At 43.2% G+C, this 26,994-nt stretch overlaps 2 protein-coding genes across 2 annotated transcripts in view; one reads left to right on the top strand and one right to left on the bottom strand.

Moving 5' to 3' along the window:
• Positions 1 to 20,459, bottom strand: part of Fgf7 (fibroblast growth factor 7) — a 50,565-nt gene extending 30,106 nt beyond the window's left edge. Inside the window, exons 1-2 of the mRNA XM_003471863.5 lie at positions 20,086 to 20,459; positions 18,961 to 19,516 (exon numbers count right to left, since the gene is read on the bottom strand). Coding sequence (XP_003471911.1) covers positions 18,961 to 19,246 — 286 coding nt within the window. The 5' untranslated portion in view covers positions 19,247 to 19,516; positions 20,086 to 20,459. The remainder of the gene's footprint in view (positions 1 to 18,960; positions 19,517 to 20,085) is intronic.
• The window catches only part of Fam227b (family with sequence similarity 227 member B), a 171,419-nt gene that overhangs the window by 90,018 nt on the left and 54,407 nt on the right, over positions 1 to 26,994 (top strand). The window lies entirely within an intron of this gene.

The raw sequence follows: 26,994 nt of genomic DNA, 5'->3' as shown, positions 1-26,994 counted from the left end.
ATAGTTATAACCATTATAAGTTAAGGTTTTTATTGTGAGACATATAAATTGTTCTGGTGGCATTTTTAATTCAAGTAGAGGGAATACACTCAATTACTTTAATAAACAATTAGTATGTTAAGTTCTATCTAAGCCAAGACATGGAGACCAAAGAGCTACATGGTAAGAAGGGAGTAAAAAGAAAACATAAGGAGAACAGAGGGAGGAAAAGGAAGCAGGAAAGGGACAGAAAGAGCAGATGGGGGACAACAGGAGATGCTGCTTTTTCTGAAAGGAAAAGGGCTGAGTCATCAATGTAAGGGTTCTTTGCGGCCTCCTCTGTCCATCCCATCAGGCTCAGAGCAGAAGCGTGATTCATGGCTCCATGTCTCTGTCCTGGGAAGCGCAAATCCATCTGTTAGCTATGGCAAGGGGTCCAGAGCGGGAGGGTCCTCGTGGGTGAAGAAGCGAAGTTGGTTCCCTAACAGACAAAAGCCTAAAGATTCTACCTCAGCTGTAGACACTAATTTGCAAGAAAAGCACAAGGCAGAGCTCCTGTTCAAGCAATTTATCTGTCCTGTAAGACTTGGGTTTGATATTTTCTGCCTCATACTGATGAGTGGTTAGTTTAATTAGTTTGGAGTCAACAGTAATGAGGATAAGATCATTCTGCATATTAAAAAAAACCTTTAACAATTTTCAATGAACAGAGTATATTTGTTTGGGTTTTATTTTGACTTTGCAGTACTGGGAATTGAACCCAGTGCCTTTACACTGAGAATCAGCCTCAACCCTTTTTTTCATTATTATTATTCACTCATTCATTTGCTTGTTAATGGGGGGCAGGGTCTCCAGAAATTACTAAACTGTCCCAGAAGGGCCAAAACTTATGATCTTCCTGTCTCAGCCTCCTAAAGTGCTGGAACAGAATGCATGTTTCATCTGAAATGGTTTCCTCGAGAATGAACATACTCATTTGGAAATCTATCAACTTGTACAGATTTTTCACCAGTGCCGAAAATCTACCCCAAATAAATATGCCACAGAAGGGAGCATGTACTCTAAACATGACACGCAGGGCATCTATCTGTTCAATCACTCGAGTGCTAAGGGGAGCTTGCTTCAGCATGATTTCTTGGATAATGGCAATGCTGTTTTCCTCAGTGTTTGTAATGCCATCTGCATACCTAGAAATCTATATTCCAAACCTGGTTTTACCACTGCCTTGCTTTGGAAACTTGGCTTCGCTTATTAACTTCACAGGAGCTCAAATTTATTTGCACAAGAATACCTTGCCCATCAGCATGCAAAGAATTACTGAGCTAATGTTCTCAAGTTCCCACAGTTGTCAAGAGAAATAACATTAGGGAAGTTCCTCAAAAAACTAAAAGCGGAACTACCTTAGGATCCAGTTCTCCCATGGCTGGGTCTATAACCAGGGAAATGAGTGAGTTACATCCCAGCGGTCCCTGTGTGCCCATCATCATGGCACCATGCACAACATCCCACATGTGCATTAGCCAGGGAGTCTGCCAGTAGATAAGAGGATAAAGAAAATGTGGTTTATATGTGCTGGAATATTATGCAGTCATAAAAAGCTTGGCATCCATCACTTGATACAACATAGGTAGAACTGAGGGAATTATGTTAGGTAAAATAATCCAGACCCAGGAAATATAAATGGAGGCTAAAAATGTAGATTCCCTACAGTGCAGAGTGGAATAGCAGTCATTAAAAAAGATAGGAAAAGGGGAGACAGAGGGATAACAGACACCAAAATACAGCCAGGCAAGAGGAACAAGGTTCTAGTGTTCGACAGTACAGCTGGGTGATTAGTGGGCAATGACTTATTGTATATTTTATAAAGAACTAGAGAGAAGATTTCAGAGATTCCTAACCCAAAGAAATGATAACCATTCAAGGAGACAGAAATACTAACCCTCATTTGATCTTTCTCCTTTGCACATATATTTTGACTTCTCACCTTGCATCTGTATCATAAATATGTACAATTATGATGTATCAGTTTTTAAAATCAGAAAAAAAGAAGACAGTGCAAAATTATTTACAGTGGGGTTCCACTTTGTCTCCATAAATAATTACTACTGGGATCTGTTCTGCAAAGCCTCACATTGGCGAAGGAAACCACAGGCTCGCTCACCTGACTCGCAGTGGGTTCCATCCAGAGCACAGGGCACCACTGGTGGGATCATAGCCCACTATTCAGGGTGACATCCCACCCCACCCTGCACCCAGTGGGCGTCCTGGTCGGACCTGTCAGAACCTCCGGACCTCGGGACCCGGAGTGCAGCCCTCTGCCTCTTACCTCTCCATGCTGCTCCTGCTTCTGGCTGTGCCTGGGTCTGGCCTCGCTGCCCATACTTCTCTCTGCTTGCTTCCTAACATCCTTCCTGGGTCTCCCATTTGCCCATTTTGTGCTTCCACCTTCTCTTCGGGATACGAAGTTACAGAGGGTGCTGGAGCATTTCGTCTGTGACCAGCTCTGTGCCACCTCTCCGGGTACCACCTTCTCCATGTAGTGCGGGGCTCTCCCTTGCCACTGCAGCCCCCTGCTTCATGCCTCCTGCGCCCTGCTGTCCACTGGGACAGGACGACTCTGCCCTCCACCAAAGCCCTTTAACCCCCTCCACGTACAGGCGCGCCTTTCCCTGAAATCCGTCCTTCCTGATTCTTCCTTCCGCTCTGTCTCTCTCATCTCTTTAAGTTCATCGGGAAATACATCCTCACCAACTTTTGTGAACTCTCCTCTGTTTAGATGGACTTACTAGTAACTTGCAGAATTTTTAAGCACTAACATGTATCAAGCACTGTGCTGTTAGGGATGTCAGCTATCCAGGTTGGAGGTAAAAATGACTTCTGTCTTCACACGATTTCTAGCCATGCTTTCCTGTTTGTCTCTGTGGCTTCTGGGCTCTCTTTTTTCTAACCGACCTGCTGAGTGGTGCGGGCAGCATGGAATCAGTGAATGGCAAGATCTGGGTAAGGGTAGGTGCCAGATGCAGAAGCCCAACAGGGAATCATCTTACAAAATCAAAAGGCAAAGAGGCGGGCATTTGAAGTGTCTTGTAGCAGTGGCAGCGCATTAGAACTGGGTTTTGCTGCTGCTGCAGCTGAATGCTGAAGTAACCGTGCTGCGAGGCTGGAAACTGAAGAACTACACACAGCACTGGGTGTTCTGGGCCGCACCTGGTAGCTGTGCATAACAGCTTACATCCGAGGTGACAGGTAGGAAAAGGCAGAAGTAAAGGAGAGAGCTGGAAGAGTTGACATAAATGGGAAGACCTACGATGCTTAGAGTTCCTGGTCTGAAAGTCTAGGAGAACTGCAATATCCTGAGGAGAAAATAATATGAGAATGTCTTGCGTCTGTGTACTGTTGTATAGTTTTCATGCTTTACCCTCCCAGGTTCCAGGCAGGAGAGGAGGGCAGACTGAAGTGGCCGAGGGGAGCCTCGTGGGTCAGCTGGCCAGTGAGAGGCATGGACATAGCTTTTGGGGAAAACAGTGAACAGATAGCAAAAAGCAGTTGGAGCCATTTAAATAATGACAAGTGAAGGGAAGACACAGCAACTTTGTTTACTCATTTTTGCTGCTTTCTACTGAACTCAACTGCTTGAATACTTATCATTTCCTACTGTGCACTGCACACTGCACACTGGGTCAAGAAGCCCTAGACAGAAAATCAGATGCATGCAATGAACTGAACTATCTAGGTACCCGTTAACCAGTACTAGTTAATGATAAAAACAATATTAAGTACGGTGAAAATGTAGTTCCCCTCCTAACTGCCTTCTGTGTGCAGTTAGACATGCATTTAATTGACAGGAATTCAATGAGATATGTTTTTAAAACTCCACACAAAGCCTGCTACCACCACCGGTCCCGCTATTAAGAATGAGGACTACAACCAGGCAGAGCGGCACAGGCCTGTGATTCCAGCCATTCAGGAGGCTGAGGCAGAAGGGCTGCAGCTTCAAGGACTGCTCCAACACCTTAGCGACACTTTGTCTCAGAGTTTATAAAGGGGTTGGGCACGTAACTCAGTGGTGGCATGTTTGCGTGACATGTGTGAGGCCCTGCGTTCAATCCTCTGTACTACTAGAAAGGAACAGAGGCGGGAGGTATTATAAATGGTGTAAAATAGTACAGTTGTTACTATTGCTACTGGAGATACTGAAATGCGTGTTATTAGTTTTATGTCTCAAGTTAGCTTCTTAGGCTTGTGTTATGCTCCTTTAATGTGCCTATCATTCTGCATATTCAAATTTATGCTGAATAAATGAATTTATTCTGCATAAATAAATTTATGCTGAATGTTTATTAAACTGAGCATCTAATCACAGGTATCAGGACAGCATTGGGGGGTGATTAGTGTGACTCCCAGAGGCTCCCTGCTGCTGACTATCCTGCCTCAAGTATCCTTCTCCTTCGACAGGAATCCCATGTTCTCCATGTCACTCAGCCCCAGCCTGAACTCAAGAAATGATCTCACAAGCAGGACTACCCAGATTTTATACGTTCTTGGCGTTAGTTAAGCCTTTAGGTTTACACTGTAGGTGATCAGTTGTAATCCGTTTACTGACTCGTTTTCCTGAGTGTCCACACTGGGAATCTAGGGATTGACCTTGTTCCCTCCCCGGAGACTTCCGCAGTCATGCACCGCTCAACAATGGGCATGCTGAGCCGAGTGTTGGGGGGCAGTTTCGTTGATGTGTGGACATCACGGAGTGATTCCACAAGCCCAGATGGTGCAGGGAAAGTAGCCCAGAGACGCAGGACACATGGGGTGTGAGGCCACTGCTTCCCAGGAAGCCTCTGCTACAGGTCTAAAGGATGTGCTCCGAACAGTGCAGAGTACAGCCCAGCACAGGAAACAACCCACAGCGGAGCTGTCTGTCACCATGACCAGGCACGGTGACTCCACCTGGGGTGTGAGGATGTACCGGACCTTCACGTACCGGGTGAGCCGTGGGCATGTGCACACCAGCATCCCCCCCACACACACACACGCCTGCTGCGCTGCCCTACAGCCGCACGAGGGCCTTCGTGTCACCTGGCAATGGAGGTTTTCAGTTCCCTGTCATCCTGTGGAACCGCCCCCACCCACGGGGTCTGTTCTGCCCTACACATTGTTCTGTGGCACACGACTGTACTCAGGCATAGCAGTTCACCTTTGAACTCTTGTAGGCGTAATGGGGAAGTGATCCAAACAGCAAGAGCGTATAAACAGAAGAAAACTAGCAAGGTTTTAGTTTTTACAAACCATAACAATGTATTTTGCACGCACAGTGTGTTTAGCTCTGCTAAAGTGAAAGCCAGAAAACTTCAGTTCTGCTCCAGATCACTGCTATTAATTTATGCCATGACTTTGGTGAGTTATGTTTTTCTTGGTGGCTCATTTTCCTCAGTTAGATCAAGCATGGTGAACTATATTGGTGCCTTTTAAACCTTTTTTAGGAAATGCAAACACTTTGGAGAATCTGGTAAGAGCTCTGAATTCTCTCCCTATTTTCTAATATTTTCAGTATTTCCCTAAGTTGCACCCACAAACTCCATGTCAGACTCTGGGCAGGATGACCTCCTGTGTTTCCTCCAGCTCTGTGACTCCAGAGCGAAGTTGTCACTTTTACATACATCCATGAGTGTGCTAAGAGCAAGCAAGTGGTCTTTTCCGCTGAGGCTCAGCAACAGCTCTGAGAGGATTAGAACAGCTAGCTCGCCCGGTCACATCTGAGGAGATGACACCCCCAGCCGACAGCCCATTCCCATGTCACCTCTGAGAGGTGGAAGCCGGACACCACCATGAGTCCCTCCTCTCCCAGGTCCTAATCCTGGGGAGAACCTCTGCGACTTTCAGAATCCAGACCCACCATAGTTTTAACACAGGAAGAACTTCTGATCAGTCGGGTCATAAATAACCCATGTCTAGTTTTCAGAAAAACACTGAGGAACAGGGACACAGTGTGATTTCCCCAGAATTACAATTTCAAAACCTTAAAAGAGGAGTCAGATGCAGTGTCTTTGGTTAACTCATGATTTTTGTTTCCTTTCTTTTGCCTCTTACTTTTCATTGGGCAGAGTCCTTAGAGGATTAGAAATGAACTGAGAACATAACAGTGAGAGACAAAAGAAAGAACCAATTTGCCAGGAAACTATTCAGTGTATTCTTCAGAAGTTCTGGTTCCAAGCTCTCCACTGTTTATTTGTGTTTATATTTGTTCCATTTGTGTTTATGGAAGGAAATTATCTGCGTTTGCTCCTAAGACGGACGGATTTATTCCCTGAAATTAGATTGTACAAACGTATGCATTTTATAACAATTATGCAGACGCTAAAGAACAGAAGTGTCAATAGTTTTAATAAACATGAGAAATGTGTTTAAAATACAACCAAAATAACTTCTGCAGCAATTTGTAAGCAAAATCAACCAACATTTGCTAGGTCAACTCAGAAGACAGACGGAGCTGTTTTATACAAAGAAAATTGGTTTAAAAAAAAAAACCAGAAAAGCATTTATTTAATACAAGACAAAGCCAAGTAGTCATTAAGTCATGTTACAGAGAAGAAAAATTTATCTGTCTGTATCTCTTAAATACAAATTATCCCACGCACAACATAAATTAATATAGGTATGACGCTTTAGTAACACCAGTAACAGTATAATGACATATGCAGTGGTGACCAGAACTCTGTCCTGAGGTTAAACCTACTTGGGCTCACAGCCCATCCCTGAGAACTACTAACTGTGTGACCCAGGGCAAGTCACCTAACTCCCCTCCAAAATGACTGTGGCTCTGCCGAACTTTCTCTGTGCTCTGTGAAGATTCACAGGGTATACGAGGGTTAGCACCGCTCCAGGCACAGAGGCAACACCTACATTTGTAATTGTAGCAATTTTTGTTGTGAGCTTGAAGCAATATTAATAAACTGTATTTTCAGGAAAAGTTAATACCAAAGAATCCCGCCACTTCCTGCCTCAAAACGTCGAGGGTCTAAAGTAAACGAGTGGGTTAAAACAGTATTCTGCATACGAACTTCTTGCCTTTTTATACAGAGGGCTGCCAGGTGCACAGTGATGTTATCAGACCTATTATTCAGTATCTGTATTTTGTAAGATAACTGACCGCCCAAATATCTTTCAAAAAACAAACAACTCTTGCATACAAAGCATTCCTATTTGGTCAATTGAATCATCAGGAAGTTTTAAACGCCAGTCTTTCCTAATGAAAATGAACAGCACCTAAGTAGCAGGTAGAACAAGGCTGTGACCTTGGAGGGGGGACCATGCTATGGCTTGCTCCTGAAAACAATTATTTCTCTCATTGACAGGGAACTGTCATGGAAACAGAAACCTCCATAATGACAATGTAGCATTCACAGTGATTATTTGTGAAAAGTCATTTTGGCAGGTTATCCTGACAAAGATTCAAAAGGCACTGAAAAGAGAAAAACATGCAGTTAACCAAAACCCTGTATCCTATTCCCACCAGCAAAACTTGAACTATGCATTGAAAAAAATGACACTTAAAAAAAAAAGACAGGAGCAGCAGCTCCATATGCCTGCCGCTGCCGGGGGTGGGGGACAGCCAGGCCCCAGCCTCCCCCAGGAGTCGGCGCCCTTCCCAGACTGCACGGGGGATAACAAGGATTCATCCAGAAGCAAACATCTCTGTAAACCAGCACCACGTGCGGGCCTCCACTGGCCAGGGCTGCCAGGCCCCAGCCCCTTCCGGCACATAGCTGGCAAACAAGAAAAGCCAATCCCCACCCACCCCTATAAGCCACCGACTGATCCAGAGAAACACAGGCTTCCATGACAGCTGTTGAGGTGAAACGCAATGCATGCTGTGGTGTTTGGTGTTTCACTGACCTTGCAGGTGTAGGGCTGGTGGTCTGGTCACCTATGGTGTGGTATCTATGGGGGTCTCCTTCTGAAGGTGGTGGCCATTGCTAACTCCCTATTATCTTGTTTGGAAGCCTGTATCATTTTCACTGTTTTGTTGGGTTGGGTTTTGTTTTATTTGATTTTGTTATATCCGATGGCAGGAGCAGTTATTTCAAAGATAACAAGATATATTATGGTAGTCATTTTGGATTTACTATTGGCTTATTGCATCCATTGTTCTGTTTTTATTGGTTCTATTCTGCTCTGTTCTGTTTGATTTTTACTGTGTCTGAAGGTATTTGTAGCTATTTTGAAGGCAAGAGCCATAATGGTAACTATTGTTGATTTGTATTGTTTTGAAGTCTTGTATGACTTACACTGGTTTGTTTTGATTGGTTTTGTTCTGTTTTATTTTCTTTGGTTTTATCCTCTTTAAAATAAAATAAAATAGTAAATAAATAAGAAAAGACATCAGAGCCAGGTATGGTGGTACCTGCCTGTAATCCCAGAACTCAGGAGGCTGAGGCAGGAGGATTGCCAGGCTCTGAGGTCAGTCTGGGTACACAGTGATTTCAAGCCCAGCCTGGATTGCAGAGCAAGCCCTGTTTCAACACAAAGCAAAACAAAACAACCACGAAAACAAAAACAAGGAAAGACATCACACAAAACTTTGAAAGGTGGGTGACCACGGTGCCACGTTGAAGTGTGGTAGGCACAGAGTATGGAAGACACTCTTGCTTTGTGTTTTTAGGGACTTAGTCATAGTTCAATAAATATATCAACATCTGAAATTTGATTGCAAAGTAAATATTCTTGTATTTTTCAAAACGTAGGAAAAGTAAGATTTGTTTTGATTAATACCTGGAAACAAGTTAAATCACTTTTCATTGCCCACCTCACTCTTTACTAAAACCATGTATGAGAAGCACTCCCCCCTGGATAACACATCTGACCTCTGCTGTTCGTGTGGGGCTGGACACCCTCCGGTGTGTTCTAAGCCTAGCCCTGTCACCTCTGAAGAAGCCACTGGCTCTCTAGAAATACAGATTGCAAGCTCACTGAGTATAGCTCAGCGAGCATAGCACCTGCCCTGGGAAGTGCCAACTCGTGGATTTGATTCCTGGTTCCAAAAAAAAGTGAAACATGGGTTGTAGATCCATCTACTACTGTCTAGCAAAGGGAGGAGGTATCAGTGACAATTTGATGAATTGTCGAAGAATGAAGATAAAGAGACCAAAGTTTCATATGATGCCTTAACGATTTATGCAAGCAGAAGAGGAAACTGTCCCAGGTGACTTTCCCATGCAGGCTGCACCAGGGCTGTGGTCCCAGGTACAACTGGACACCTGACCGTGACATGCCCAAGGACGGTCCTGGGCAGCAGGCTGCTGGCCTTAAAGCAAACAGAGAATGGCCGCCCTAACTCTGGGACTCTCTTCCTTCCGTCCACCTGCCCTTTCCCTCCTCCGAGTCCAGTCTTAGTCTCCCTAGGAAGCAGATCCTTACCCAGAAACCACCGATCCTCTGCCTGCTTCCTCCCTGGCAGCACTTTTAATTCACAATGACTTAGAAGTTGCCTTCCGATGCAGGTGCTCCTTAGGTCCACGTGGACTATGAATTACCTCCTCCCGGTACAGATAAGCAGGGATTGGCTGACAGTCAGTAAGAATAAGGATGGAGATGGAGCCACACCTTCTCCAGGCCAGCCAATCCCCCTTCCCAGTGTCACCAGCGGCTCCTATGCCTGCTTATAAAGCTACACCCCACCCGGAAGCTCCGTCACTTTCCCCGAGTCCCTGAGGCTGTCCAGAGAGACATCCAGTCTCTCTATCTCCCTGTCTCTCTGTCTGTCTGTCTCTCTGTCCTCCATCTCTTTGTCAATCCCCTTCCTTGCCTCTCCCTCTCTCTCACCCTGTGATAGACAATAAGAGAGAGGTGAGATGTGTTTGTCTTTTACTTCAGCAAGGTTTTTAATTCTTGCCCACTTTAAATTTCCATGGTAATTTAGCACTGTGACCTGTAACTCATTTTAAATGTGAAATAAATTAAAGGAGAAATATCCTGAGTGATGAAATGACTCCCTCCACTCCTCCACCTCTCCCGCTGGGCTAAGAGCTGCATCCTGCACCACGGGGAGATGGAACAGGGATCAGACGAGCCTCCTGTCTTTCCCGTGGTGGCACCAGCTGCCCAGAAGGAGCCGTGATGGAGGCGGATGGGCTCTGTGTGGACAGCAGAGGACATGGGCAAGCCCAGCTCTGTCCCAACGTGGACCCTCCTCACAGGGTGTCGGAACAAACGCCCCCCCAGGGTCTCCTAAGTTTCAAAACAATTTTTACCACTAAATGAAAATTGATTCTTTATTGGCATAATTGAAAAATTATAACTTTTGTTCCAGCAACACTTTTTGAAAAGTAAAATAAAGTTTATCGTTTGCAGTACATGTGATAAAATCCTTTCCATCAGGTTGGAATCCTGAAACATTTTTAGGTTACCAGATGGGAAGTGATTGCGGTTTACAGGTTGCCCACGCTGGGTATGGGTTCATGCTAGGCGATTGGTCCCATATAACTTCGCAAAACTCAGGAGAAAAAAAAAAAACTTTTCAATTATACTTAAATCCTAATGCAAATCTCTGATTTTCAGCCCCAAATACCACCCTACCAGTCCTAATTCATGTGTAAGCCCCTGATTTTGATATAACTATTTGGCTCAAATCATTCTTTAAAAATTGGTGCAGGTCAACTTTATAGCCATCTTGCATATATAACAAACCACAAGGAACAATTTGCCTTAGTTCTGGGTCACATCACAGGTGGGTCCCAAGACAATGGCTACATATATATGTAAAAATATATATAATATAATATAATATAATATACTACATAATATATTGCATATTATAGATTATGAAATATAATCTATACATAATACATATATAATATATGTAATATACTATATTACATAATATATAATATATAACATATATATTAGATATATGTACTGATCATATTCATCACAGGGAATTTTTACCTGTGTGTACTACACTGTGAATGTCTCTGTCCTTCCCAGTTCCCCTTCCTCCTTTCAACCCATCTTCTCCCTATTTACAACACCTTTGTTTCCATTTTATCCTTTTTTAATCATTTTTCCCTTTTCCCTTCCTTCTTGTGCCCTTCCCCCGCCCTAGTGCTTCTTCTCTTTTAAACAATTTCTTCCCATGTCACAATAGCTACTGTGCATTTTGTTCCTTATTTACTCTTTCAGTTTTTCACACCTGGGAGACAATGTGATATTTAGACATGTGAGTCTTATTTGTTTCACTTGAACGCATGGCCTCAAGGTGCGTCCATTTACCTAGAAATGTCTCAAATTTGTCCTTCTTTATGGCTAAGTAGTACTCTGTAGTATTTTTAAAAACCCATATATTCTTCATCTTTTCTTCAGTTGATGGGCATTTGGGGTGTTTCCAAGATTTAGCTATTACAAACTGCGCTGCTATAAACATGGGTGCACATGAGGTATGGTGTTTTCAATTCTTCTGAGAAGATACCCACAGGAGAATGGCAGGGTCCAATGTGACCTCTACTCCTAGCCTTCTGAGGAACCTCCACACTGATTTTCACAGTGGTTGCACCAGTCTACCCTCCCACCAACAGTGGAGAAGGGTTCCTCTTTCCCCACAGCCCCGCCAGGGTTTGTTGTTGGCTGATTTCTTGGTGATAGGCATTCTTTCTAGAGTTAGATGGAATGTCAGGGTTGTTTTAATTTGCATCTCTGCTGCTCCCTACATTTCTAGGCCTCAGGCTTCAGGGGTGCCTATAATTAAGGGCAGAGGGGAGAGAGACCACCCAAGAAAGCGCTGAATAAGTAACCACGGCTGTTTTACTCCTGTGGGAATGGGAATGGACTGAAATCAGCATTTTGTTTATTTATTTGCTTGTTTGGTTTTGTTTTTTTTTTTTTTTTTTGGTACCAGGAATTGATCTTTCAACCTCACACTGGCCAGCTAGGCACTGTGCCACTGAGCTATACCTCCAGCCTTTTTTTTTTTTAAGAGACAGGTTCTCACCATGCAATTCAGACTGACATTGAGCTCACTGTGTAGTCCAGGCCAACCTCAACCTCAAACTCATGGTGATTCTCCTGCCTCAGCCTCCCAAGTGCTACAATTACAGACATGCAGCACCACCTGGCTAGAAACTGTGGCCCTTCTGTATCAAATATTTGTCACTCTGTTGGATCCTAACTGTCTGTTACTATTCAAATCACCAGTTTTTTGTTATTCCCCTTGCTTGGTAACTTTTTCTATTTCTTTAATTTCTGCTTTTGCCAAGACAATAGCAGTTAAATTGTAGTTTAATGAAATTGAAATATCTTACCCAAACCAAGGGCTGGGAGCAGGATGAGGGCAGTTTCATGTTAAATAAATTTGGCAAACCATGTGTCTCCTTTTTCCAGAATTTTGCAATTTACTTTAGTGTAGTACAGACTCAGAAGTTCTGTCATAAAAGACTCATTCAGCTTCACTTAACCTCATGTTTCCCAACCAATTAGTCACACAAACTGTGCTGCGGGGAGCACCATTAATATCTCAAGGGACCGTGGCATTCTGAGAATCGCAGTGTGGCAATATGGCCTGAAGAAGAATGTGCAGGCTGAGAAGATTCTGAATTGGGTCTCAAAACTATTCACAACTGCATTTAAAATTTGGATAGATAAAATGGGAGCTGGGCACGATAGTGCAGACCTTGCCATCCTAGGACTTTGTGAGGCTGAGGCAGGAAAATAGTGAGCCTGAGTATGCCAGGGCAGTTTGGCAAGACCTTGTGCCAAAACAAAAAATATTTCAGAAAGACTGGACAGAGCTTGGTGCGAAGGCCCTGAATTCAACCTACCCACAGCACAGAGAGAGACAGAGACAGAGAGTCAAATGGGAACTATTACAATAGAATATGATAATACAGTATGTAAGATGTGGACATGCCCCTCATTTCTCTTGTATTACATTAATCATAAATTCAGTTTCAGAATAGTTAATAAAGAAGCAAAGATTAGTTTTAGGCATGAAATGAACAGATGCAAACCTCTTGTTTCAGTACTGAGATAATCTACTATCATCTAAACCCCTGTCTACATTATTACCACAGTTTTTACTTAAATAAAATCCTCAGTATCCTACCATTCTTCTTTAAGAATTTCCCCCTCTGTTGTCTTAACTCCATCCATTAAGTACTTTACAAAGGTCAGTTATCTGCATCTTATGAGACTCCTTCATACGCTAAGTTTATGGAGAGTAAGAGCCCACAGTCTTATGTCCTTGTCTTTCTAAAACAGAAGGTTTCCCCTGGGAATGGGTACTGGATAATTCTCCTGTCTCTGCCCCCACCATAACCAAATCCATTCCATGCATGTAGTGAGGGAACAAATGCAGATAGGAAACTTGGTCAAGAAGGAGGTAAATGTCCAGTGATTTTTGACATGACTTTTTAAACCACACCTTTTATTCTATGTGCCAGTGGTGACAATTAGATATGGGAAAGCGTTGTGTTCCACAGTGATGTTAGGGAAGCTATTGGGCCACTGGTAATTATCTGATACAGAAGAAAATGAAGTGAGCTTTTCCTCTGTGTGGTATGGCATCCCAGTCAGACCTCTGGCTTCGTTCTGTCTCTGCTTAGGATAAACCTTCTAGACTATGACTCTCTTCCCTCCGGGTTTTCTAGGTTGAAAATTGTGTCTCTGCCTTTGAATCTGTTGGGGTGCCTGTAAGAAGCAGGAGCCCAATTTGGAGGTTTGGAGGTGCATTCCTGGTCAGAAGTTCTCACATAAATGCCAAGAAGTTTGGCAGTGATGCCACCAGGTCCTCCACTCAACACCATTTGAACATGTCAGAGAAGATTCATGTCTGCCTGTCCTTGTGAGGCAGTGCCCAGGACCTACCCTTCCCTGCAGCAGTGTCACTCACTGGAGCTACCTGCGTCTACGGTAGCTGCAGAGGTGTCCACACACGTGTTTCTAGGCCAGCTCACCAAATACTGAAACTGCTGACATTTGTCAGGGAGGCTGCGTGGACCCAGAACTCCCGCAGGGCATAATTCAGGGGTCCATCCATGATCAAGCCTATTTCAAAATCCTCCAGGAAGCAAGGTAACTCCAACCTGGTCTCAGTGTTTCAGAACAATCCCAGGGTGCTAGGCAGGGGCGGTGTGCAGGCTGATTTAGAGAACACTTGAACCCCGCAGGCAGTGGTCTTAGCCTTAGCTGCACATTGGAACCAGCGCAGAGCTTTAATGAACACTGACTCCTGGGTCCTCTCAGCTTTAGGAGATTCTAATTTATTGGGCTGCGGTTTCCCTAATAATCTAACTCCATCCTCTTTGTCCAGCAGTTCCCAACCTTGGCAGCAAGTCAGAATTATCCAGGGAGCTCTGGAAATTCCTGACACTGAGACTGCACTCCAGATCAGTTTAAAGAAAACCTCTTTGGGTGAGGCCTGGCACTGATAGTTTTTAAAAGTCCCCAGCTGATTGCAGTATTTAACCAAGATTAAGAAATTCTGAAAATCTAGCAAAGCCTGTTTCATCTTAGCATTCTCTTCAGCTCGCTCGCCTCTCAGTGCCTTAACACTGTAGGCCGATGGAGCATACGTGATCAGAAGCTGTGGAATGTCCTAGGCGATGTCTTTTATAGATCTTCATCCAAACCAGGCAAAGATACAGAAATGCCCAGTTTGCAGGAAGGTCTATAAAAGACATAAAGATGATAAGAGACACACCCGTGCCAGTTACTAGCATTTAGTAAGTGTAGTCCCTTGCCACAATAAGAAGGATCATAAAATTTTAAAATAACCCTTCATTTCAGAGTTTGCAAAAAATAGCTAATATTTCTAAATATGCTCCCCAGAAGTTTATCCATCCATTGCTTTTTAAAGCACTGACAAGCTATTTAAGGGAATTCTGGCCACCAGCTTTATAGGGTCCCACCTTGTCAGCAGTGCCTAGGGCTTCATTTTATAGCTACGTTCTACAGAACCCCATAGACCCGTTCCTCATTACCTTCATTAAAGGCTGCGGCTGTCTCTATGGTGTTGTTTTTAATTTGACCATGGGAGTTATTATTCTGTTGAACAACTTGCTAAGAACTGTTTGGAACATAAATAAGTTTACCCTTTCCATACTCAGAGGCGACACATGTGCTTCCCAGCTACAAGCAGAGATGATCATTGAGCAGGAGGCTGTCCAAAGAATTGTTGTTGACAGTTGAGTTGCTGAAGGTTTTGTAGCCAAAGTCAAATCCAACAGCACTGTGTTTATTTGTTTCTTTGCCAATTGCTAGGCCATGTCCCATCAAAGTCTAACAATGCCGTGAGGAGATTGCCAAACCCCTGGCCAACTTTCAGAATGGCTAACCCTTTTCTTGCTACAGAATTCCTGACCCTTAATGACACCCCAACAAGATATGCTTTCTTGGGATTGGCGGTTCACGATAATTAAGGCTGTCTTCTTAAAAAGATGAGTGGTGTTAACCATTGTGGAGAAGAACACAACTTTTTAGTAAACAGATCCCCACCATAAGAAACCTATCTGGAAGGAGTGGTTCTCTGCTCCACGCCCGTCTCTCAGGGCAGCTGCCCCGGTGCCCAGCACCCACCTGCTGTCCCTCACTCAGCACCTCAGTGCCCAGCTTCGAGGCAGGGTTATTTTCGTCAGGTGCAAAGTGACGGCCTCTGTCTGCCCATGCTCGGCTGACCCACTGGTCATCTCAATTCACCCTTCGGCCTCGTCTCCAGGGGGACGGTTCTGACTGCCAAAGTCAGCGCTGCCCATTCATTCCCAGTCCTTCATGCTGTTCCCAGCACTCTCCTCCCTTTCTCCTTGGATGTCCATCCTGGAGAGACCTTTGACGCTTTGATAATGCTTGTGGTTAGCTCAGACTAGGTCCCAATGGGCTTAGAAACCTAACCTAAAGCTGACCGTGGGGCCCCCAGAAAGAACAGGAGGGGAAGAGAAGCTTTATGCCCCCTAGGGGAAAACTCTAAGCAGTCCCTTGGAACCAGCTCCCTGGTCATAGCTTCTCTTCCCTCTCTTCGCCACTCATGAACCGCCCCCCATCCAGATAGCTCCTTCTTACTTGTATACCTATAAGTGCGCTTCTTATTTGTGCTGAGTCCTCAGAGCACTCTTTCTACAATTCGTTCATTTCAACCTTCTCCTAAAATACCTTTGCAAGACTGTCATTAAGTGAGATCTCCACAACCCAGAGTAGCGGAACTAATTTTTCAAATTTCCTAGAGATGAGACCTGAGTGACCCCGTCCATCTCCCCACCCTGTTCCAGTCTGCCCCCTGCCTCTGTTCACCTCTCCCAGCCCAACACCTGGCATCAGCAGGGGAGGTGAGAGACGTGGATGTGTGGTTCTGCTTTTCCAGGGATCACACACCTGGGTCTTTCGCCTCCCCTGCTGGCGCCAAACTGTATTTTCCAGTATCTTCAAACCGCATGTCTAAGGGCTGGGACTTGGGCTCAGGGGTAGAGCACTTCCATAGCCCTAGCCCCACTCCCCCTAAAAACTCTGCATTCCCACGCGAGAGCTGCGCTTGAAAACATCCTCAGATCTCCTTCCCTTTCATCCAAAGAGAAGGTGTGAGGATGGATCCGGCTTCCTGTGGGGACAGAGAGCAGTGATGCACAGAGCTAGCCTGTCACACGGGAGATGCCACCCTGTTAATCCGCATGTTTATGGATGCACACTCGTTCCTAAAATGAGTCAGCTAATAGGAACCATGTATCAGAATTTTCTTCTAACTACCCAGGGTAGCCTTCACTCAAGTATTTCCCTCCGTATCTTAAGATTTCTTATGGACAAAAAATGCTTTTGCCTCTTTATAACTTTGGGAAAACCTTACCGGCTTCTTTTTCGCTTTATAACTAGCTCCTCATTCAATAGGATAGCAGGGCAACTTGATGACACCTTTGGGATTAACCTAGAGGATTCTGATGCAAGCTTTATCTAGGAAATTTGCATGTCAAGAAGGTACAGCATATATATGTATATACACACCATGAGAAAGTGTATACGTGAAGATTATGTACATAATTATGCCATGTCTTCTTAATGCACTGGTATTGTGACATTCTAACAATGATAGTGAATGTTTTTTCTTATCTCTTTACTGTAGGATTAGCACTTAAAAAATGACATACCAAATTGTCTGAAGGTTACTCAAGGTTATTTATAGTTACTGCGTTTATGGCAATTTATGGTTACTGAAAGTAAGTGCGAAATTGTAACTCAACTATCAGATGATTTCAGCATTTTGCCCATGTGCACAAATGTATGAGCTTTTATGGTTTTAAGAAATTTTAGCACAGACAAAATAAAATCCACATGCAAATGTGTCCCAGTTATATTTTCATAGCAAATAGTCAGACATACTATCCTTTTCACCAAATTTTACATTTTTTCTTTTTTATTATTTGGTAAAAGCATTCAAAATCAGTCAGCACAAAAAGAATTCTACAACTTAGGTTTTATAACTTTATGACTGCAACTGAGATACTGTTTGCTGTCATCGCATTCATTCATTGTGGGCCAAGAGAGTGGGAAGTTAGGTTTCTTCGTGTTTAGGTAACGTGTTCTGTGGTTTGGGGTGGAATACACTGTAAGAACTAGAAGTTGCGTTGGAGAACACAGTCCAGATTTAGGACTGGAAAACCCCACAGTGGTCCCGTTTCCACCTGGCCTCGTGGCCAGATTTCACTGCCCTGGGTGAATCCTACTCATTTTTAAATAAACTGCTTATGAGTAGTATAAACTTCCTCCAAACAGTCCTTTCCTTCACTAACTTCAGGATAGTCAGGAAAATCTTCTTGAGCTGATATGATACTCTTATTAATTGCAATCATTATAATAATAGTAAACCATAACTAACCACATCAGAATGGCTTTAACTTTCTGAATCAATTATGGTTAAAGAGGAAATCCATTCATTTTCCTATTGGTAACATAATTCCTCAAAACACTCGTTTATTGGTGGGTTAGTCAGAAGCCAAAGGGCCCTTTAAGAAACAGGCAACCAAATGTGTAAGTAATTAGCATCCGCCTGGCACTGGTGGGCACACGTCCACACCACCCTCTCTAGGCCTCCTTTTCCAATTGACTTTGACACACATATTATAAGATGTGTAACAGTTACACTGCCTGTGTGCTAATAGTGCAGTTAGGGCTTTTTGTGCCTTAAAGTAATTGTTGAGTTGTGTATTTTACATCACTGGACACGGTGCCACTGTTGAAGTTGGTTATTAGCCATAACCACTGACTAAAAACTCCAGTCCTAATATCTGAACATCAAAAGAACAACTAGGTGTTGGGGGGGATGAGGCTTTTAGTTAAAAATCATGAAATCAACATCCCTTCCAGTTCACTTTTATTTCTTCACATTTGTTTCTCTTAAAGCAATATTGACCTTATACGACAGAAAATTTAGATTAAGAAAACATTAGAAAAAAACCTGTTTTTCTGTCTAGGTAGGTAGTTAAACACTCTAATACAGTCTCATTATGACACAGAGGAGAGGGCCACAGATTCCTTTCTGTTCTGTAATGATACACAACTGAGCAAAAATGCAATTTTGAACACAGATTGTCTTTTGCATCATGGAAATGCTATTTCGAAGCAAAATACATTAATAAATAAATTCCCTGCACCTCAAACTAGTACTTGGCAGTTTTGATGAGCTTTACTGAGAACTATAAAAGAGCTGCTGAAGAGTTTTCCTAGGGGGAAAAGTCACAGTGTGAAAAATATCATTTCCATCTTGCATAGGATCATTCTGAGCTCAGGACATGAAATGCAGCTGGCTGGCATTATCAGTTTGAAGTACAGTGTTAGTAGATTTGCCCTTTTCCAAAAAAAACTTTCAGGAACATAGTTTAACAACCTCAATTTAGAAAAACTTGAAAGTGACCCTGCAGTTAGGTTTTTCCATAAATGCAGGAAACTGAGAAAGTATGTCACCTGAAAGTCAATCCTACAACAAACTGTTAGATGCTTTTAAAAAGAAACCATACTTACTGTAGCTATTCTTCATCTCTTGGGTCCCTTTGACTTTGCCTCGCTTGTCGATCCTCAGATACCACTGTGTTCGACAGAAAAGTCTTCTCACTCTTATGTCCCCTCCTTCCATGTAGTCGTAGCTTCGCGTATGTCGCTCGGGGCTGGAGCAGTTCGCATTGGTAGCCATTTGCTCTGGGGCCATATCATTGCAAGCTAAGGCTAGAGTGCCCACCAGACAGACACCGAGAAAGCACGATCTGTAGAGCAAAGTTGGCAGGATCCATGACAGTATCCATTTGTGCATTATAGTGTAGTGCTCCGGGGGTCCATGAAGACCATAATGAAAACTCAGTCTTGAGTTGGCTGCTACTCCTGGGTCATTGACCTTGTCCCATCTGTGAACTGCAGATTGATTGAAGAAAGAGTCCTTGCTCTTTCCAGATGGGCACACTTATCCTTTTAGCTTCTGGTAGCAATACAGGATTCCTCCTTAAATAACTCTGTGTTGATATATCCTTATGAAAAGCAGGTTGTAATGAGCTCGGTTGCTGCGGCACTGTTTGCTACTTGACTTCTGTTTGCAATGAGAGATTAAGAATGGGGAGGGGGAGAGAGGAAGATAAAAAAATGTATGTATAAGTTTCAGTGGGTAAGCAGGATCGTAACAAACACAGCTTATACTTTGAAGATACACTCAAAGCAGATTTCCCAGAGGCTGTCGACCTCTTTACCACTCTATCTGGAGATTTATAAAAGTTTTACATTAGTGTAGAGAAATCAGAACCTGACCACACCATTCACTGTCAGAAACATGCCATACTTAGAGCTGTTGCTTTAAATCAAGTTCTACGTTACTACTCACAAAGTAGAAATGCTTTCCCTAGATTTTTAATGACATGCTTTTACATTTGTGGCTCAGCAATTATTTTCTCCGGAACAGCCCACATTTTTCAAGTTAACTGTCAGAAATATACCAGAAAACTTCAACCTATCTTTATGTACGTTCTACAGCATAATTACTATAGATACTTACATGGCTCACAAGTCTGGTAACTATGTTCCCCCTCAGTACCATTATCAGAGCAAGAGACAACTTTAGAAAACATTCAACACTGCTTTTAAAGACAAATAACAGTAACTTACTTGTTCTGTTTATAACAGCTGGATACACAGGAATTCCATGTCTGTTGTCTGCCTGTGCAACTTGAGCCTCTCTACTGTAGCTACAAACTATTTCTCAGCTGAGAAATTCTCCAGCAGAATCATAATTGTTTCCATAAATCAACAGGCAAGAGGATTTTCTCTCTGTGTGTGAGCGCATGTGTGCTTGTGTGTGTGCGTGCGTGTGTGTGTGTGTGTGTGTGTGTGTGTAGCCTTTTATTCAGGGCTTTTCAATAAATACCTTTGCTGACCTCATTGGAAGCAATTAAAACTTAACCAGTGAGCTGTTAGTTGAATGCAACAGGGAGAATAAAAGGAGGCTTGTGTGATACTCAGTGGTCATGAGAGGGAGCTCTGAGCGTAGCTGACGCTTAAATCCACAAGTGTGTCTCTACTTTGTGGGAACGAATCCTGATTCAGAAGCAGTAAGAAAAGGAAAGGGAATTTTTAGACCTCCTCTACAGCATAGCAGTTGTATGAACTCTGAAAATATCTCCCTAAAAATAGACACATATCTGAATCTATGAGGTTTAGCAGTTAGAAAATCTTTTCCTTAGCTTTATAATGCATGTATTCCTTTCATTACTGTATCCTCTGTCCTCAGAATATCAAAGCACAATTAATATGCATTAATTCATGTGTTGGTGTCCCGAAGTGTTGTATGTCCAAGTTAAGGCCACACGTCTTCACACAGATAATTTGGCATTGAGTGAGGGTAACATTTACATTCTCAGACAGGAAATGAGAAGCCATGGTTTCTTGAGTCTGGCTGCTCACAGCCAGCATGACCTTGGACGAGTCCTGGCTGCTGCTACATTTGTGAAATTAACGTGTCAGTCTAAATTACCTATGGCACTGAAAATCTCAAACTTTTTTGCCCCATGACTTATACTAATGGCTGATGTAAGGAAAAGCACACATCATTTTAAACTTTATTATTCTTTTTTTTTTACACTTCTTTTTTCTTTTTTCTTTTTATCGGTACTGGGGATTGAACTCACGACCGCCTGCTTGCAAGGCAGGTGCTTATGCCGCTGAGCTAAACCCCCAGCCCCCTATTATTCTTAAAAATTAAAAATAAAGAAAATGGTTTACTTTGGTTGTCAGTGCTTTGTTTGTGTCTCAATAAGAATTACAGCACAGTAAGTAGATATTAACTTAAGGGTGAAATGGTAAGACCTGTAGCTAACATAAATCAGATGAGGTTGTTCTATTTTCCGAAATGTTATTCTCTACTTCCTGTACTGCATATATAAGGATATTGAACAGTATAGAAATATTTACCATCGATCTAGGTATTTAGGAATATTATGTATTAAAATCTTCTGGCCCATGTTGTAGAGCCCCTAAACACACACACACACACACACACACACACACACACACACACACACTACACTTAAAATGCACCATTTTGCCACCAGGTGGTGCATCTACACCAATAGAAAAAGGAAATTAAGTCCATTCAGTTGGATTAGAGTGCATGACTCCCCTTTACGTTTGAGGAACTGAGTCGAGGGCACAGAACATTTTCATACACACATTCATTTTTTATGGGTGAAATTCTGAGAGTGCTCGACTTTTAAAGCAGATGAGAGTGGGCTCTTCATAACTGTGAACCCAATGGAATACAAACAAGATGGCTCAAAAGATCCTAGCATTACTCTAGAAGGAGGAAAGCAACTGTAACCCTATCATGCTCTGAGTTACATGCCACTAGTTTTGGAGGCAGGGATAATGCACGGGGCCCAGATTCCTAGGGTATGAAAGCTTTTAGCCATTGGCTCACGATGCACTCATCTGCCCAAGGGTTACTAAAGCCAGCTGTTCCTCACTGACTGGAGGGTTTTGAACAAAGAAATCAACAGATTAGAAGTTAATATCTGTTAATGAAATGCTTAGGGCTTGAATAACAGAAATCAATAGTTTTCTAGAAATGAGTAGCAAGTGCCCCTGAATATCTGCTCCATGGAATTAACTGCAAAGCTGAGAACGAAAAGCACAGCTGTGAGCCGGGCACTTTGGAGGGTATCAGAAGCTGCTCTAGTCAGAGATTTGGAAACAGGGCCCAAGGGGCTTTAGTGACTGCATTGCTCTCGGAGCAGCTATACAGGTAGTTTAGATTCTTTAATAATCAGTTTCTTTATTGAAGAATAATTAATTCCAAAGTGACCTCAGTCTGTCTCACTAGTGCCACAGCTGGAATGGAGAGCCTCACCTCTGTCCTCGTCACACTTTTAGAGGAATTTTCCAACATCCAATAGCTTCAGTTATCTCTAGATGAGGCAACCCCCTTTTTAAAAAAAATTATACATTGACAATCATTTACTGGCCTTATTTTTATACACTTCACTTTCAATTGACTAAACAGAAGTACTTTGAAAAATTACCTTTCTTTTATTGTTTAAAGTTTGAGTTAACTTAATTGGAAACACCTCCAACTTGTGAGTTCAAATATGTAAAATAAAAGATTCTTGCATCTCTTCCTAAAAGTTGGCTTTTCCAAATGTCTTTTGAAAGTAAAAGCACCTGCAATTCTTCAACCAGGAGCAGCACCTGGTATTTGTCCAGTGTGATGTGAGGATATAATACAGGGTTGATTTCAGTGCATACCATGAAAACTGACAGTTAAAGTATTAATTAACCACCTAATTTTGCTTAAGCAATTTCCATTATATCCTTTATTTTATGAAGAGATAAATTATAAGTCATAACCTTGTTAGTGAATTTTGTTTCAATAATTAATTTAAAACTTTGCCTCATGTATAATTATATATAATGTAGCCAATAGGAAGGAGCATCATTAAGCACTTTTATTTCTTTATAGCCTGCTGTGTTTCCATCTCATCCTTTCTTCAAATATAAATAAACACTGTTATTAGTTTCTTGTAAGTATTTACAGTTTCTTTATGCTTACACACATAAATCGAATACATATGCATTTGTAGTTTTTTACTTAACCCCTTTTTATACAAAATGTAGTATGCCAAATGCATTGTTCTGCATGCTACTGTTTTTTGCTAAGTGAAATAGAGCGAACACACAAATTTAAACACCACATGCTTTCTCTCATAAGAGAAGAGCAAAATATAAGTAAAGAACAAAATAAAAGAAATAAAATGTATTTATATACAATGAAGTACTACTCTGCCATAAAGAAGATAAATTTGATTCACTGGGTTTTTTTAGGAAAATGGATGCACCTTAAAGCCAGAGTGTTAAATGAAACAAATCAGACACACAAGGTTAAATACTTTCTTATATGAGGAACTAAAAATACAAATAAATTAAAGAGCAAAATGAAAGATAGACACTAGGAAACAAGAGGACACAACTTTTGCAGAAGGAAAGGGCACCAAGAGATAGAAGGTGGGGAGAAGGGAGGAGCTCAAAAAGGCATAAAAAAATGGGAAGTTTCTTCCATTTTATTTTCCTCCTGCACAGTAACCTGTTGAACCTTCCAATGTATTTCACCCACCCTCACTGGAGAGCATTTAAAATTCTGGTATTTTCTATTAGGAAAAAAAAAACGTCGGTAGCGAGTAAAGTTAGGAGCTTGTACTTTTACAGTACGCGCAAGTGGATCTCTCAGATGAGCTCCCAGAAGTGCGTGGTCTGGCGGTGGTGCTGGGGAGCAGAACATACGAATGCCTATTTGTTCAGCAGTGCGTGGTTGAACTTCGGGGACTTGGCAATCTAAGTAAACATGGAATTTCCCCATAGTCAGCCCTGGCAGGCCCCGTCTTATGAGACAAGGCGGCCACCAGGTAAAGCAAAGGCTCGGAGTACAGTTAGTGTCTGTCACGGGGCAAAACTGCCAGCAGGGGGTGACCCGCAGTGCGCATGTGCGTGAGCCAGGTGAGGCGAGGCCCCTGGGTGTACAAAAACTGTGCTTCCAAACGCGGAATGGCAGTGCCTCCTCCCTGGAAAAAGGAGTGGGGTGGTGATGTGTGAGGTGGCTGGAAGGGCACCCAGGACCTCTGTGGTCATGCTAGGAAGTTCGGACTGACCCCAGGACAGAATTAATTTGCTAAGCAGAAGAGTAAAGTGACCACAACTGCACTGTCTGCCTCTGTCCTAGTCAAAACTTAATTCCTGTTAGCAGAGTCAGTTTACGATATAATAGTAAAGGATATTCATTCATCCCATTGTTTTCCTGTTGCTGAAACTGTCAAAAAGATAGCCAAGTCGCCGGAGCAGCAAGGTGCAAGTGGCGGAGTGCCGTGCACGTGACCTTTCTGACTCAGGTCGGCCTGAATGGATTTCATAAGGTGACGTGAGGTACACTGAAAGTAACACAAGCACAAGGGTACTCTGAGAAGTAGCGTGATTAAAGCGGAGTCCCATGAGTTGGGGTGCATAAAGAAAGAAAGTCAGGAGGTCCCAAATTTGAGGACGCTAGCTCCTACACTGTGGGCAGCACTGCAGAAGCACCGCCGAGAAGGCAAACTGCAGGTGGAGACTGCCTCCGGTCTACACGGCCAGGTCTGGAGCACCTGCAGCCTGCAGACAGCCGAGAACCCAGAGCTGAAGGAACGGTGTGAATAGTCAGTGACCATCCCAGTGGCAGCCATGGTGGACAAATGGCTCCGTGCCCCAAGACCCCAGCCCCGCTTGAAGCAGAAAGGGGAAACTTCAGAATAGCCGAGCTTAAGTTTTCCACCACTCTGGAAGAATTGGAGTCTTAAACTGGGGCCAGGTTGATTTATATATTTGTAAATATAAATGTGACTGCCACTCCTTCCATCAGAAATTGTGGTCCAGGATTTACGTCCACACATTCCTGCAGTTATGTGCGCACTGTGGATTTATCTTCATCTCATCTGCTGTCAGTACTAGTCCATGAATTCAGCCCAACGCCGGTGCATTCCATGCAACCCATCTTCCTTGTTTCTTGATTCATCCGTTTCACAAATATTTATCAGAGAGCTATTTGCTTCCAGATGTTGTGTTTGCCTTTTTGAGATACAATGGTGATTATTCTGGAAGTGATCTCTGCCCTTTCAGAGCACGCATTCCAGAGAGAGCACAAACATAAACGCGGTGACCTGGGGGTGGCAAGGAGTGGGTCAGGAGGGAGAGTGGTAAAGGTCTCGTGTCCGCGAACCAGAAGAGGCCAACATGAGTGAGAGACTTGAGCCATGGGGAGGGACCCAAGATCAATAAGGCTAAGAGGTGGGCAGGGACATGCAAAGGAATCTGAGTCTGTTCTGGCATCACAGGAGTCTGGCATAGATGCGACTCCCCAAACCTGGTGGACCCAGTCAAAGACAGTAGTATAAACTTAGGAGCAAAATCACAAAAGTCATGGAGCAAACCTGCGGTCCTATAAATCCTCAATTATGTAAACGCTGCGCTGACCCTAGGCACAGCACCCTAACATTTAAACACTAGCTGTGTATACGATACAAGGTCTGAGTCAGGCACTGGGAACCTGGGGTGCCGATGACTCAGCGAACTAAATACCTCGCCTAAAAGCATTACTTGATTCTTTGCATACCTGAGTTTATAAAACATAGTTTCACTAAACATTATATTTCTAAAAGTATCTGATGTGCTAAATTTAAAGTTCTTCAAGTTAAATTATGTCATTTCCAGATTATAGTCCCATGGCCCATATGGTCCCAGGGATTTAGCTCAGCAGCACAAACATCTGCCTGGCAATTGCAAGGTGGGGAGTTCAATTCCCGGTACCTCCTCCCCCCAAAAAAGCCAACTAAATTATATTCCCAGTTAAGACCTGGAGTAAGATTTCTAGTTGGAGGTGGTGAATCTGCTGTTCTATTCCCACTTTTAGATGTCTAGGCTGAAAGCACCCTTAATTGTCATGATGCCCTCTGAGTCACCGCTGACCCTTGCAAAGAGTTGTCTCCTTGTTTCAAAGTGCTATGGCACAGCACTGAGTTTAACAGCCTCTTGCCTTTCGAAACTCTGGAAAGCATCTGAATGGACAGGGTTTTGATTCCCCACCAGGACACCCTCACAAAGAGCCTGCGCAATTAGGGCTACTGCATTATTAGCTTTAAATTGTCATTCTCTGGTTCCATATTAACTATCTACACAGCCAGGCAGCACAAGGAGGGGTGGAATTAATGAAAACAGTCTTTAAAATGTTTCACAAATGTCAATGCCTCAGTAGCAAAATTAGCTTAATTATTAGTTCATTCACTTGAAAACTGTGGCTTTTCAGCAGCAGAGGCACTCCTTTAAAGTGGAAGGAAAGGCCACCACCCCTCCTGTCTGTAACTGAGGGGTCCCACAAGCTCCAGCTGTGGCCTTTTCTTTCCATGTCATATTTGGTGGGACTCCTGGGCATAGGTGGGCGGTTAAAATGGTTTTTCCTCTGTGACATTGTCTCATATCAATTGAATTCACACCCCAGCCTAGCAGGGCAGCAGAGGAGCTGGGGATTTGGCCACAGGAAGGCATTGGCCCTCTCCTACAAGACAGAGCACAGAGCTGGCTGCCCAGCACAATGTGCCGCCAAACTGGAGACTTCGGGCTCATCGCCCTGTGATCTTCAGGCAGTGCTCAAACTTTTCCTGATAGTGTTCACTGTTAACTCAGACGTAAGGCACCCTTCTTGCTCCACTAACCATTTCCAAAGATTAAACCATTTGGACCACACAGCCTCTCCCATACTTGCTCCTTCCTGGCCGTTGTCGGTGTCAACCTGCAGGTGGCACCGGTGTCAGCTGATGGCTGATGCCCGTGTTGATGGGATTCCTAACTCACCTCTGCCTCTCCAGTCACCAGTTCATTCTAACTGTTGTGATCAGGTCACCTTTCCAAAGCGCAGTTATAATTGCACTGTTTCTCTACTCAAAAGCTTTCACCCCAATTTCTTGATTTCATTACTATGTGTTTGCAATAGAAATAAATGTGTTTGTT

Source organism: Cavia porcellus, unplaced genomic scaffold (genome assembly GCF_034190915.1).
Source record: "Cavia porcellus strain 051 isolate PalLab524CR breed Dunkin Hartley unplaced genomic scaffold, mCavPor4.1 scaffold_1, whole genome shotgun sequence".
Taxonomy (NCBI): domain Eukaryota; kingdom Metazoa; phylum Chordata; class Mammalia; order Rodentia; family Caviidae; genus Cavia; species Cavia porcellus.
Note: the sequence above shows the minus strand (reverse complement) of the source record. Positions and strands in the feature narration are given on the sequence as shown.